At 48.6% G+C, this 14,047-nt stretch overlaps 1 protein-coding gene across 1 annotated transcript in view; it reads left to right on the forward strand.

Moving 5' to 3' along the window:
• Positions 1-13,671, forward strand: part of LOC112217172 (branched-chain-amino-acid aminotransferase, cytosolic-like) — a 59,964-nt gene extending 46,293 nt beyond the window's left edge. The window contains exons 7-11 of the mRNA XM_042300206.1: positions 7,379-7,521; positions 8,023-8,108; positions 9,487-9,627; positions 10,511-10,585; positions 12,455-13,671. Coding sequence (XP_042156140.1) covers positions 7,379-7,521; positions 8,023-8,108; positions 9,487-9,627; positions 10,511-10,585; positions 12,455-12,493 — 484 coding nt within the window. The 3' untranslated portion in view covers positions 12,494-13,671. The remainder of the gene's footprint in view (positions 1-7,378; positions 7,522-8,022; positions 8,109-9,486; positions 9,628-10,510; positions 10,586-12,454) is intronic.
• Positions 13,672-14,047: the final 376 nt, after the last annotated feature.

Genomic DNA, 14,047 nt, shown 5'->3' on the forward strand with positions numbered 1-14,047 from the left:
ATGGGAGGGTTAGAGGAGGGAGATGGGAGGGTTAGAGGAGGGACTGGAGACTGTAAGATGGGAGGGTTAGAGAGACTGTAAGATGGGAGGGTTAGAGGAGGACTGGAGACTGTAAGATGGGAGGGTTAGAGGAGGGACTGGAGACTGTAAGATGGGAGGGTTAGAGGAGGGACTGGAGACTGTAAGATGGGAGGGTTAGAGGAGGGACTGGAGACTGTAAGATGGGAGGGTTAGAGGAGGGACTGGAGACTGTAAGATGGGAGGGTTAGAGGAGGGACTGGAGACTGTAAGATGGGAGGGTTAGAGGAGGGACTGGAGACTGTAAGATGGGAGGGTTAGAGGAGGGACTGGAGACTGTAAGATGGGAGGGTTAGAGAGGAGAGACTGTAAGGACTAGAGGAGGGACTGGAACTGATGGGAGGGTTAGAGGAGGGACTGGAGACTGTAAGATGGGAGGGTTAGAGGAGGGACTGGAGACTGTAAGATGGGAGGGTTAGAGGAGGGACTGGAGACTGTAAAGATGGGAGGGTTAGAGGAGGGACTGGAGACTGTAAGATGGGAGGGTTAGAGGAGGGACTGGAGACTGTTAAGATGGAGGAAGATGGGGGTTAGAGGAGGGACTGGAGACTGTAAGATGGGAGGGTTAGAGGAGGGACTGGAGACTGTAAGATGGGAGGGTTAGAGGAGGGACTGGAGACTGTAAGATGGGAGGGTTAGAGGAGGGACTGGAGACTGTAAGAAGATAGGGAGGACTGGAGACTTAAGATGGGAGGGTTAGAGGAGGGACTGGAGACTGTAAGATGGGAGGGTTAGAGGAGGGAGAGGAGGGACTAGAGGAGGGGAGACTGTAAGATGGGAGGGTTAGAGGAGGGACTGGAGACTGTAAGATGGGAGGGTTAGAGGAGGGACTGGAGACTGTAAGATGGGAGGGTTAGAGGAGGGACTGGAGACTGTAAGATGGGAGGGTTAGAGGAGGGACTGGAGACTGTAAGATGGGAGGGTTAGAGGAGGGACTGGAGACTGTAAGATGGGAGGGTTAGAGGAGGGACTGGAGACTGTAAGATGGGAGGGTTAGAGGAGGGACTGGAGACTGTAAGATGGGAGGGTTAGAGGAGGGACTGGAGACTGTAAGATGGGAGGGTTAGAGGAGGGACTGAGACTGTAAGATGGGAGGGTTAGAGGAGGGACTGGAGACTGTAAGATGGGAGGGTTAGGGAGGAGGGACTGGAGACTGTAAGATGGGAGGGTTAGAGGAGGACTGGGACTAAGAGACTGTAGGAGGGAGATGGGATGGGGGTTAGAGGAGGGACTGGAGACTGTAAGATGGGAGGGTTAGAGGAGGGACTGGAGACTGTAAGATGGGAGGGTTAGAGGAGGGACTGGAGACTGTAAGATGGGGGTTAGGGACTGGAGACTAGAGGAGGGACTGAGACTGTAGAGAAGGGAGGGTTAGAGGAGGGACTGGAGACTGTAAGATGGGGAGGGTTAGAGAGGACTGGGACTGTAAGATGGGGAGTTAGAGGAGGGACTGACTGTAAAGAGGGGGAGGGACTAGACTGTAAGATGGGAGGGGACTGGAGACTGTAAGATGGGAGGGTTAGAGGAGGGACTGGAGACTGTAAGATGGGAGGGTTAGAGGAGGGACTGGAGACTGTAAGATGGGAGGGTTAGAGGAGGGACTGGAGACTGTAAGATGGGAGGGTTAGAGGAGGGACTGGAGACTGTAAGATGGGAGGGTTAGAGGAGGGACTGGAGACTGTAAGATGGGGTTAGGGTTGTAAGAGGAGGGACTAGAGGAGGGGACTGGAGACTGTAAGATGGGAGGGTTAGAGGAGGGACTGGAGACTGTAAGATGGGAGGGTTAGAGGAGGGACTGGAGACTGTAAGATGGGAGGGTTAGAGGAGGGACTGGAGACTGTAAGATGGGAGGGTTAGAGGAGGGACTGGAGACTGTAAGATGGGAGGGTTAGAGGAGGGACTGGAGACTGTAAGATGGGAGGGTTAGAGGAGGGACTGGAGACTGTAAGATGGGAGGGTTAGAGGAGGGACTGGAGACTGTAAGATGGGAGGGTTGGGAGGGGTAAGATGGGAGGGGAGGAGGGACTGGAGACTGTAAGATGGGAGGGTTAGAGGAGGACTGGAGACTGTAAGATGGGAGGGTTAGAGGAGGGACTGGAGACTGTAAGATGGGAGGGTTAGAGGAGGGACTGGAGACTGTAAGATGGGAGGGTTAGAGGAGGGACTGGAGACTGTAAGATGGGAGGGTTAGAGGAGGGACTGGAGACTGTAAGATGGGAGGGTTAGAGGAGGGACTGGAGACTGTAAGATGGGAGGGTTAGAGGAGGGACTGAGACTGTAAGATGGGGGACTGGAGACTGTAAGATGGGAGGGTTAGAGGAGGGACTGGAGACTGTAAGATGGGAGGGTTAGAGGAGGGACTGGAGACTGTAAGATGGGGGGTTAGAGGAGGGACTGGAGACTGTAAGATGGGAGGGTTAGAGGAGGGACTGGAGACTGTAAGATGGGAGGGTTAGAGGAGGGACTGGAGACTGTAAGATGGGAGGGTTAGAGGAGGGACTGGAGACTGTAAGATGGGAGGGTTAGAGGAGGGACTGGAGACTGGAGACTGTAAGGATGGGAGAGACTGTAAGATGGGAGAGAGGAGGGACTGGAGACTGTAAGATGGGAGGGTTAGAGGAGGGACTGGAGACTGTAAGATGGGAGGGTTAGAGGAGGGACTGGAGACTGTAAGATGGGAGGGTTAGAGGAGGGACTGGAGACTGTAAGAGATGGGAGGGTTAGAGAGGGACTGGAGACTGTAAGATGGGAGGGTTAGAGGAGGGACTGGAGACTGTAAGATGGGAGGGTTAGAGGAGGGACTGGAGACTGTAAGATGGGAGGGTTAGAGGAGGGACTGGAGACTGTAAGATGGGAGGGTTAGAGGAGGGACTGGAGACTGTAAGATGGGAGGGTTAGAGGAGGGACTGGAGACTGTAAGATGGGAGGGTTAGAGGAGGGACTGGAGACTGTAAGATGGGACTGGAGGTAAGATGGGAGGGTTAGAGGGACTGGAGACTGTAAGATGGGAGGGTTAGAGGAGGGACTGGAGACTGTAAGATGGGAGGGTTAGAGGAGGGATGGAGACTGTAAGATGGGAGGGGAGGGACTGGAGACTGTAAGATGGGAGGGTTAGAGGAGGGACTGGAGACTGTAAGATGGGAGGGTTAGAGGAGGGACTGGAGACTGTAAGATGGGAGGGTTAGAGGAGGGACTGGAGACTGTAAGATGGGAGGGTTAGAGGAGGGACTGAGACTGTAAGATGGGAGGGTTAGAGGAGGGACTGGAGACTGTAAGATGGGAGGGTTAGAGGAGGGACTGGAGACTGTAGATGGGATGGGAGGGGGACTTAAGATGGGGGGTTAGAGGAGGGACTGGAGACTGTAAGATGGGAGGGTTAGAGGAGGGAGAGGAGGGACTGGAGACTGACTAAGATGGGAGGGTTAGAGGAGGGACTGGAGACTGTAAGATGGGAGGGTTAGAGGAGGGACTGGAGACTGTAAGATGGGAGGGTTAGAGGAGGGACTGGAGACTGTAAGATGGGAGGGTTAGAGGAGGGACTGGAGACTGTAAGATGGGAGGGTTAGAGAGATGGGAGGGTTAGAGGAGGGACTGGAGACTGTAAGATGGGAGGGTTAGAGAAGGGACTGGAGACTGTAAGATGGTACGTTAGAGGAGGGACTGGAGACTGTAAGATGGGAGGGTTAGAGGAGGGACTGGAGACTGTAAGATGGGAGGGTTAGAGGAGGGACTGGAGACTGTAAGATGGGAGGGTTAGGGAGGGACTGGAGAGGAGGGGTTAGAGGAGGGGAGACTGTAAGATGGGAGGGTTAGGAGGAGGGACTGGAGACTGTAAGATGGGAGGGGGTTAAGATGGGAGGGTTAGAGGAGGGACTGGAGACTGTAAGATGGGAGGGTTAGAGGAGGGACTGGAGACTGTAAGATGGGAGGGTTAGAGGAGGGACTGGAGACTGTAAGATGGGAGGGTTAGAGGAGGGACTGGAGACTGTAAGATGGGAGGGATGGGAGGGAGACTTAAGATGGGAGGGACTAGAGGAGGGACTGTAAGATGGGAGGGTTAGAGGAGGGACTGGAGACTGTAAGATGGGGGGTTAGAGGAGGGACTGGAGACTGTAAGATGGGAGGGTTAGAGGAGGGACTGGAGACTGTAAGATGGGAGGGTTAGAGGAGGGACTGGAGACTGTAAGATGGGAGGGTTAGAGGAGGGACTGGAGACTGTAAGATGGGAGGGTTAGAGGAGGGACTGGAGACTGTAAGATGGGAGGGGTTAGAGGAGGGACTGGAGACTGTAGGAGATGGGAGGGTTAGAGGAGGGACTGGAGACTGTAAGATGGGAGGGTTAGAGGAGGGACTGGAGACTGTAAGATGGGAGGGTTAGAGGAGGGACTGGAGACTGTAAGATGGGAGGGTTAGAGGAGGGACTGGAGACTGTAAGATGGGGGTTAGAGGAGGGACTGGAGACTGTAAGATGGGACTGGGTTAAGAGTTAGAGGAGGGACTGGAGACTGAAGATGGGAGGGTTAGAGGAGGGACTGGAGACTGTAAGATGGGAGGGTTAGAGGAGGGACTGGAGACTGTAAGATGGGAGGGTTAGAGGAGGGACTGGAGACTGTAAGATGGGAGGGTTAGGAGGAGGGACTGGAGACTGTAAGATGGGAGGGTTAGAGGAGGGACTGGAGACTGTAAGATGGGAGGGTTAGAGGAGGGACTGGAGACTGTAAGATGGGAGGGTTAGAGGAGGGACTGGAGACTGTAGATGGGAGGGTTAGAGGAGGGACTGGAGACTGTAAGATGGGAGGGTTAGAGGAGGGACTGGAGACTGTAAGATGGGAGGGTTAGAGGAGGGACTGGAGACTGTAAGATGGGAGGGTTAGAGGAGGGACTGGAGACTGTAAGATGGGAGGGTTAGAGAAGGGACTGCAGACTGTAAGATGGGAGGGTTAGAGGAGGGACTGGAGACTGTAAGATGGGAGGGTTAGAGGAGGGACTGGAGACTATAAGATGGGAGGGTTAGAGGAGGGACTAAGATGGGACTGGGAAGATGGGAGGGTTAGAGGAGGGACTGGAGACTGTAAGATGGGAGGGGAGGAGGGACTGAGACTGTAAGATGGGAGGGTTAGAGGAGGGACTGGAGACTGTAAGATGGGAGGGTTAGAGGAGGGACTGGAGACTGTAAGATGGGAGGGTTAGAGGAGGGACTGGAGACTGTAAGATGGGAGGGTTAGAGGAGGGACTGGAGACTGTAAGATGGGAGGGTTAGAGGAGGGACTGGAGACTGTAAGATGGGAGGGTTAGAGGAGGGACTGGAGACTGTAAGATGGGAGGGTTAGAGGAGGGACTGGAGACTGTAAGATGGGAGGGTTAGAGGAGGGACTGGAGACTGTAAGATGGGAGGGTTAGAGGAGGGACTGGAGACTGTAAAGATGGGAGAGATGGGAGGGTTAGAGGAGGGACTGGAGACTGTAAGATGGGAGGGTTAGAGGAGGGACTGGAGACTGTAAGATAGAGGAGGGACTGGAGGTAAGACTAGGTTAGAGGAGGGACTGGAGACTGTAAGATGGGAGGGTTAGAGGAGGGACTGGAGACTGTAAGATGGGAGGGTTAGAGGAGGGACTGGAGACTGTAAGATGGGAGGGTTAGAGGAGGGACTGGAGACTGTAAGATGGGAGGGTTAGAGGAGGGACTGGAGACTGTAAGATGGGAGGGTTAGAGAAGGGACTGGAGACTGTAAGATGGTACGTTAGAGGAGGGACTGGAGACTGTAAGATGGGAGGGTTAGAGGAGGGACTGGAGACTGTAAGATGGGAGGGTTAGAGGAGGGACTGGAGACTGTAAGATGGGAGGGTTAGAGAAGGGACTGGAGACTGTAAGATGGTACGTTAGAGGAGGGACTGGAGACTGTAAGATGGGAGGGTTAGAGGAGGGACTGGAGACTGTAAGATGGGAGGGTTAGAGGAGGGACTGGAGACTGTAAGATGGGAGGGTTAGAGGAGGGACTGGAGACTGTAAGATGGGAGGGTTAGAGGAGGGACTGGAGACTGTAAGATGGGAGGGTTAGAGGAGGGACTGGAGACTGTAAGATGGGAGGGTTAGAGAAGGGACTGGAGACTGTAAGATGGGAGGGTTAGAGGAGGGACTGGAGACTGTAAGATGGGAGGGTTAGAGGAGGGACTGGAGACTGTAAGATGGGAGGGTTAGAGGAGGGACTGGAGACTGTAAGATGGGAGGGTTAGAGGAGGGACTGGAGACTGTAAGATGGGAGGGTTAGAGGAGGGACTGGAGACTGTAAGATGGGAGGGTTACAGGAGGGACTGGAGACTGTAATATGTAGCATTAGAGGAGGGATGGGAGACTGTAAGATGGGAGGGTTAGAGGAGGGACTGGAGACTGTAAGATGGGATGGTTAGAGGAGGGACTGGAGACTGTAAGATGGTGCGTTAGAGGAGGGACTGGAGACTGTAAGATGGTGCGTTAGAGGAGGGACTGGAGACTGTAAGATGGTGCGTTAGAGGAGGGACTGGAGACTGTAAGATGGGAGGGTTAGAGGAGGGACTGGAGACTGCAAGATGGGAGGGTTAGAGGAGGGACTGGAGACTGTACGATGGGAGGGTTAGAGGAGGGACTGGAGACTGTAATATGGTGCGTTAGAGGAGGGACTGGAGACTGTAAGATGGGAGGGTTAGAGGGGGGACTGGAGACTGTAAGATGGGAGTGTTAGAGGAGGGACTGGAGACTGTAAGATGGGGGGTTAAGAGGAGGGATGGGAGACTGTAAGATGGGAGGGTTTAGAGGAGGGATGGGAGACTGTAAGATGGGGGTTTAGAGGTGGGATTGGAGAATGTAAGATGGGGGGTTTAGAGGAGGGATGGGAGACTGTAAGATGGGAGGATTAGAGGGGGGACTGGAGACAGAGTCTATGTTCCAATATCCTACATTTCACAATTTAGGATTGGATTTCGTTACTGTACCCTTTGAGTAAAGGCAGGTCAGACATGACAGTATTCTTTTGAGATGCAGTAAAAATGCTTGCTTTGCAACGTGTTCTTCTAATTTGTCCTGACCCTGATATCCCCACCCTGCCAACACTACTAATACAGCTTTACTCCAGATTCAACTCTAAAGAGCTTTGGATTTCATTGTGACACCATTTATGTACAGTACACAAGGGGCCCACGCTTGGTTACTCTAACGACCGGAACAGTGTCAAATAATTCGGATTGCGACACATGGAATTTAAATGTAAACTGACAACTCTCGTTTGTGGATTAAAATGAACATGAACATGGGGAGTTGTTTACAGGAACTACGGAGCATCTATCTACGCCCAGTATGAAGCAGTGGATTATGGGTGCCAGCAGGTCCTCTGGCTGTACGGAGACGACCATCAAATCACAGAGGTCGGAACCATGAACATGTTCCTCTTCTGGAATAATGAGAATGGAGGTAATCATGATCACTTTCAGTGTCATGGCCAATGAGATTAGAGATAATAACTTTGCTTTACTAGGGCTATTGCAGTTGGACAAGACCAAAGAAAATACAGGTTGCGTTCCCATGCTCAGACATTCCATGCATCAACCAATGGTTGCATGCCACATAATTGCTAGAACATATGACGTGGTTAGCTAATACTTAAAATTCCTATCCAGGCATTGTAAGATCTGGCATGCGTCAGCAACGTCTGAGCAGGGGAACACGACCGTCCTCCTCTGGATCGGTTGATATGGACATAATATTACTGAACAGGAAATGGATCTTTGTGTCTGATTGTACAACATTGACATCTAGTGGGCAGAGTGTATATCACAGCAGCTGCAGTCTCACATAGCCAGTGCTGTTCTTCACCTCTTCTCTTATCTCTGTAAACTGGGTTCAGATCGGATATTCCATTGACGCTAAATGACCTGTTTAATTCATTTGTGCATCCAATGTTTTTCTCTTCAGAGGAGGAGCTGGCAACGCCCCCTCTGGATGGAATAATCCTACCTGGGATCACGCGGCAGAGCATCCTGGAACTCACCAGGAAATGGGTATGAGAGAGAGAGAATTATATACAGTACATTCAGAATGTAGATATACAGTACATTCAGACCCCTTGACTTTTTCCACATGTTGTTATGTTACAGCCTTATTCTAAAATGGGTTAAATAGTTTTTTCCCCCTCATTAATCTACACACAGTATCCCATAATGACAAAGCAAAAAAATGAGAGCTATCTTCTGTATACCACCCCTACCTTGTCACAACACAACTGATTGGCTCAAACGCATTAAGAAGGAAAGAAATTCCACAAATTAACTTTTAACAAGACGCGCCTGTTAATTGAAATGCATTCCAGGTGACTACCGCATGAAGCTGGTTGAGAGAATGCCAAGCGTGTGCAAAACTGTCATCAAGGCAAAGTGTGGCTACTTTGAAGAATCTAAAGTATATTTTGATTTGTTTAACTCTTTTTTTGGTCACTACATGATTCCATATGTGTTATTTCATAGTTTTGATATATTCACTATTATTCTACAATGTAGAAAATAGTAAAAATAAAGAAAAACCTTGGAATGAGTAGGTGTGTCCAAACCTTTGACTGGTACTGTAAATAGAGAGGGTAAGAGGGGGGCAAGTACAATGTGTTCTCTAAGGGTAAGACACAAGATAGTTCAACAACAACACAGGGCACAAGCTAGGGGGCAAGAGAGAGATAGAGGGTTGAACTTTCCTTGGCACTCTGGTTTAAGGGAAAGATGGACTTGACACCCGCATGGACATACTAGCAGGGTTGCTTCCACCTGCTACAAGGGCACAGGCACTATACCAGGGGTTATCACTGGCCATTAAACCAGTAGCCTGGTTGCCAGATCAGATACATGCATAGCATGACAAGGAATCTTGGGGGACTTGGCTAAAGCACAGGCAGCTCTGGCAACAAAGGTACCACACTGAGGTGTGTGTGTGTGTGTGTGTGTGTGTGTGTGTGTGTGTGTGTGTGTGTGTGTGTGTGTGTGTGTGTGTGTGTGTGTGTGTGTGTGTGTGTGAGAGAGAGAGAAGGGCTCTCCAAACCCGGTCTTGGAGAGCTACCATCCTGTAGGTTTTGACTCCAACCTTAATCTAGTGCACCTTATTTTAATCACTGGTTGATAAACTGAATCAGGTTAGTTACAACTGGGGTTGGAGTGAAAACCTACAGGAGGTTAGCTCTCCAGGAACAGGGTTGGAGAGCCCTGGTATATAGAGAGAGATATATAGGGAGAGAGAGAACTATTGTGCAGCATGCAGGAAGTCTTCAGCAGAGATGAGAAGCTAAGCGTTTCCAGAAGCCTGCCCTTGTATGAGTTTCATTAGGTATATTTTCCTCCTCCACTTCCCTCTCTCCTCATCCACCTCCCTCTCTCCTCATCGACTCTCCTCTTCTAGGGGGAGTTTAAGGTGTGTGAGCGGTACCTGACCATGGCAGACCTACGCTGTGCTCTGAAAGAGGGCCGTGTTAAGGAGATGTTTGGCTCTGGTACTGCATGTGTGGTCAGTCCCGTGGGACGCATACTCTACCAGGGAGAGGTACACAACCACTACTCACTACCCTTACAACATATGGATGACTGAATGGATGGATGACTGAATGGATGACTGAATGGATGGATGACTGATTGGATGGATGACTGAATGGATGGATGACTGAATAGATGGATGACTGAATGGATGACTGAATGGATGACTGAATGGATGGATGACTGAATGAATGGATGGATGACTGAATGGATGGATGACTGAATGGATGACTGAATGGATGGATGACTGAATGGATGGATGACTGAATGGAAGGATGACTAAATGGATGACTGAATGGATGGAAGACTGAATGGATGGATGACTGAATGGATGACTGAATGGATGGGTGACTAAATGGATGACTGAATGGATGGATGACTGAATGGATGGATGACTGAATGGATGGATGACTGAATCGATGACTGATTGGATGGATGACTGAATGGATGACTGAATGGATGGGTGACTAAATGGATGACTGAATGGATGGGTGACTAAATGGATGACTGAATGGATGGAAGACTGAATGGATGGATGACTGAATGGATGACTGAATGGATGGGTGACTAAATGGATGACTGAATGGATGGAAGACTGAATGGATGGATGACTGAATGGATGACTGAATGGAAGGATGACTAAATGGATGACTGAATGGATGGATGACTGAATGGATGGATGACTGAATCGATGACTGATTGGATGGATGTATGACTGAATGGATAGATGGATGACTGAATGGATGGATGACTGAATGGATGGATGACTAAATAGAGGAAGGAATGATTCCAATCAAGCAATTTCACATGTTTAACACTTTGTCATAAACCGCTGAACAGCTACTCCAGAACATAGTATTTTTTAAATTGTGTGTGTGTGTGTCTCTCTCTAGAACCTACATATCCCCTGCCAGGACGATTTCCCCCAGCTGGCCTCTAGACTGATGAAGGAGCTCACAGATATACAGGTTAGATACACCCTACTGGTCACAGACATCAATTCAATGTCTATTCCACACTGGTTCAACGTAATTGAATTCAACCAGTGTGTGGTCAGTGAGACACGTGTAACAGAGGTAGATTGTACTTTAACCTCCTCTCGCGCTATCAAATTGGAACCTTTTCGGAGGCGCAGCTGGCTAAGAAGTTGTCCGGTTGGCGGTCACGTGTGTTTGCGTAGCAGTGGATGAGCCCAGAAAGTGGACAGGGACAGTGAAGAAAGCTATACAGTTAGGCAAGCACAGTGTACTTCGTCACGCACGTAACCAAACACGTACGTATGTATGCAGGCACTCACAGCAGATGTGGCCTCTCCCACAGTAATGGTAACAGCTGGATGGACGTCAGGGCCTGCCAACTGTCTGACCTAGACTGATGTCATCCTCAGCACACAGACTATTCCATAGAGATACATACTAGATTCATCTCGATTCTGTCTCCTCTGTGTTAGTGTATCAGGGCGGTTTTGTATTAGTAAAGTGTAGTGGGTTTTCTGCCCTGTAGCTTGCCACATATCTGTATGTTCCACTCTCCATCACTTTGGTTAAGAGCTGTAAAGGGATACCATCCCACTCACCCTGCCTGCCCACCAGAATATCTGGTGTTAAACTGAGTGGGTCATTCATTCAGTGTAGATCTTTCTCAGTATCTCTCTCTCTCTGTCTGGCCGTCTCTCTGTTACGTCTGTGAGTTTGTGTTCCTCTCTGCCTCATATCATTTCACCCTGTCAGGGCTAGGTCAGGTGATTATTGTTTTCCCTCTAAATCTCCTCATTGGCACAGCTTTGTGTAAGAGCTTGCGTGTGCCTCTTCTGCCCAATCACTAGTGCTGTGTGTGTGTATCTGTGCGTTTGTACCTGTGTGTGTATCTCTGTGTGTATGTGTGTGTGCATGCCTGCCTGCCTGTGTGTGTAAACCTTATCTGAGTGTATGTGTGGCCCTAGCAATAGCTTCTCCCCCCTTTAGCTCATTGTGGCGCCGACACACACCCAGACAGAGGAGATAGGAGGAGGTTCATGTAGTAATGGCTGGGCAGGGATGGGAGATAGAGCAGACACACAGCCCTGAAAGCTCTCATTAAGATGCCTGCTGTAATTACACAAACTTAATTATTGTCTCAGCCTTTGTGATCAAAGCCAAGACACCACAAGGCTGCTTGAACAAGAGAGAGAGAGAGAGAGAGAGAGAGAGAGAGAGAGAGAGGCAGGGAGAGAGGGAGGGAGAGAGGGAGGGGAGGGGAGGGGAGGGGAGAGACGGAGGAGCCTAATGAACAATAACATCGACAAAATTAAGAAAAAAAACTCCAGCCTGATGTTAAATCTGTTGACATTTAATTTGGATGAGAAACAGAATGGCATCCCCAAGAAGAAGACATTGGGCACAACAAACACGTTGTCTAAGACGAGGGGAGTGAGGGATGAGAAGAGGGATGAAAGACGGGTTTACTAACACGGCCCTCCGTTTCTCTTTCATGTTAATTAGAAATTGCATTTCTTTTGTTTCTCATCGCGGGTGCTTATTTATTTTCACGACTCCGTCCATTAGAACTAATTTGCAACATGAGACGTAAATAATTGGATTTGTCTCCGCGGTTGTCGCAGTTCAGGAACATTCTGTTTTGATTTGGTTGTTGTTTTGTGTGTGGCTGAGTTCGCAAGATTTCCTTGGCTTATTTGTTCTTTTTGTTTTGTGTTTTCGGTTGCACCATTCACTGTGTTGTAGGCAAGGAGTTGAAACAGTTTGCGACTGCTAATGTAATTGTTGGCCTGTGTTTTTATGCCTGTTTGACCCCAGTTTAACCTTTGACCTTCTGATTACCTTTTCTTTCCTTGGTCACAGTACGGCCGGACCCAGAGTGACTGGTCTGTCCTCGTGTAACCAAGACAAAGTGGTGTGGGTATCTGGGACAAGCACACACAAGCTGCATATGCATATACGCAGACACACACACACTCAGTTTGAAACCCCATAGGGTCAGTAGCAATATTATTCCACTCTAACTCTGCTCAAATTGTGCACGACCTCCCCATTAACACGCCCTGCCCTGCGCAGAACTGACACGCAGACGGAGCAGATCTCAATAGTCTGCCCTGGTGTGGCAGCCCTGCTAAAGGGTTAGCTCTAAAATATTACCAGCAGAAGGTTTAGAGGAGTAGCAATGACCAGCAACTAATGTTAAACCACTTTGACTCAGTAGACCTTTAGAAGGGTCATGTTACGTAGGCAGATGTTATGTATTTCAGTATAGTTACATGCACGTGTGTTGTTTGAACCCGTGTCATGTGAAAACCTTCTTTTTGAGTATGGCATTTCTATTTTTAATAGATGATTTTAGAATTGTATTTCGCACAATGATATACATTTTAATGTGAGCTTAAATGACGGAGCAAGTTTATCATGGAACGCAGTTTAGTACTGCTAAAAGAGAATGATGAGTGAATTAAAAGAGGGCACCGGAAATAAGCCCTGATATATCAGAGTGAGAGAGATCCCTGATGCCTGAAGCTTTGAACCTAGAGTGGTAGAATGATACACCAACCACTGGTATCAAAGAAAGCACAAGTCGAAGTAACAGGTAGTAATATCATTCCACGCCAGTTGCTGTGCACAATCAAGTGTGTGATGCTTAATGTCAAAATGTATGTTATATCTACAATGTGTTGATGGTGACGTCTAATCAAACATAATACTGGTCATTTGTGTAGAGATGTACTATCATGGACCAATGTCTGTCATTTACTGTAGACCTGGATTGTCCTAAATTTACTGTAGACCTGTATTGTCCTAAATGTACTGTAGACCTGTATTGACCTAAATTTACTGTAGACCTGGATTGACCTAAATTTACTGTAGACCTGGATTGTCCTAAATTTACTGTAGACCTGTATTGTCCTAAATTTACTGTAGACCTGGATTGACCTAAATTTACTGTAGACCTGGATTGTCCTAAATTTACTGTAGACCTGTATTGTCCTAAATTTACTGTAGACCTGGATTGTCCTAAATTTACTGTAGACCTGGATTGACCTAAATTTACTGTAGACCTGGATAGACCTAAATTTATAGACCTAACCTAAATTTACTGTAGACCTGGATTGACCTAAATTTACTGTAGACCTGGATTGACCTAAATTTACTGTAGACCTGTATTGTCCTAAATGTACTGTAGACCTGTATTGACCTAAATTTACTGTAGACCTGGATTGACCTAAATTTACTGTAGACCTGGATTGTCCTAAATTTACTGTAGACCTGTATTGTCCTAAATTTACTGTAGACCTGGATTGTCCTAAATTTACTGTAGACCTGGATTGACCTAAATTTACTGTAGACCTGGATTGTCCTAAATTTACTGTAGACCTGGATTGACCTAAATTTACTGTAGACCTGGATTGACCTAAATTTACTGTAGACCTGGATTGACCTAAATTT

The sequence above is a fragment of the Oncorhynchus tshawytscha genome, linkage group LG17, assembly GCF_018296145.1.
Source record: "Oncorhynchus tshawytscha isolate Ot180627B linkage group LG17, Otsh_v2.0, whole genome shotgun sequence".
NCBI lineage: Eukaryota > Metazoa > Chordata > Actinopteri > Salmoniformes > Salmonidae > Oncorhynchus > Oncorhynchus tshawytscha.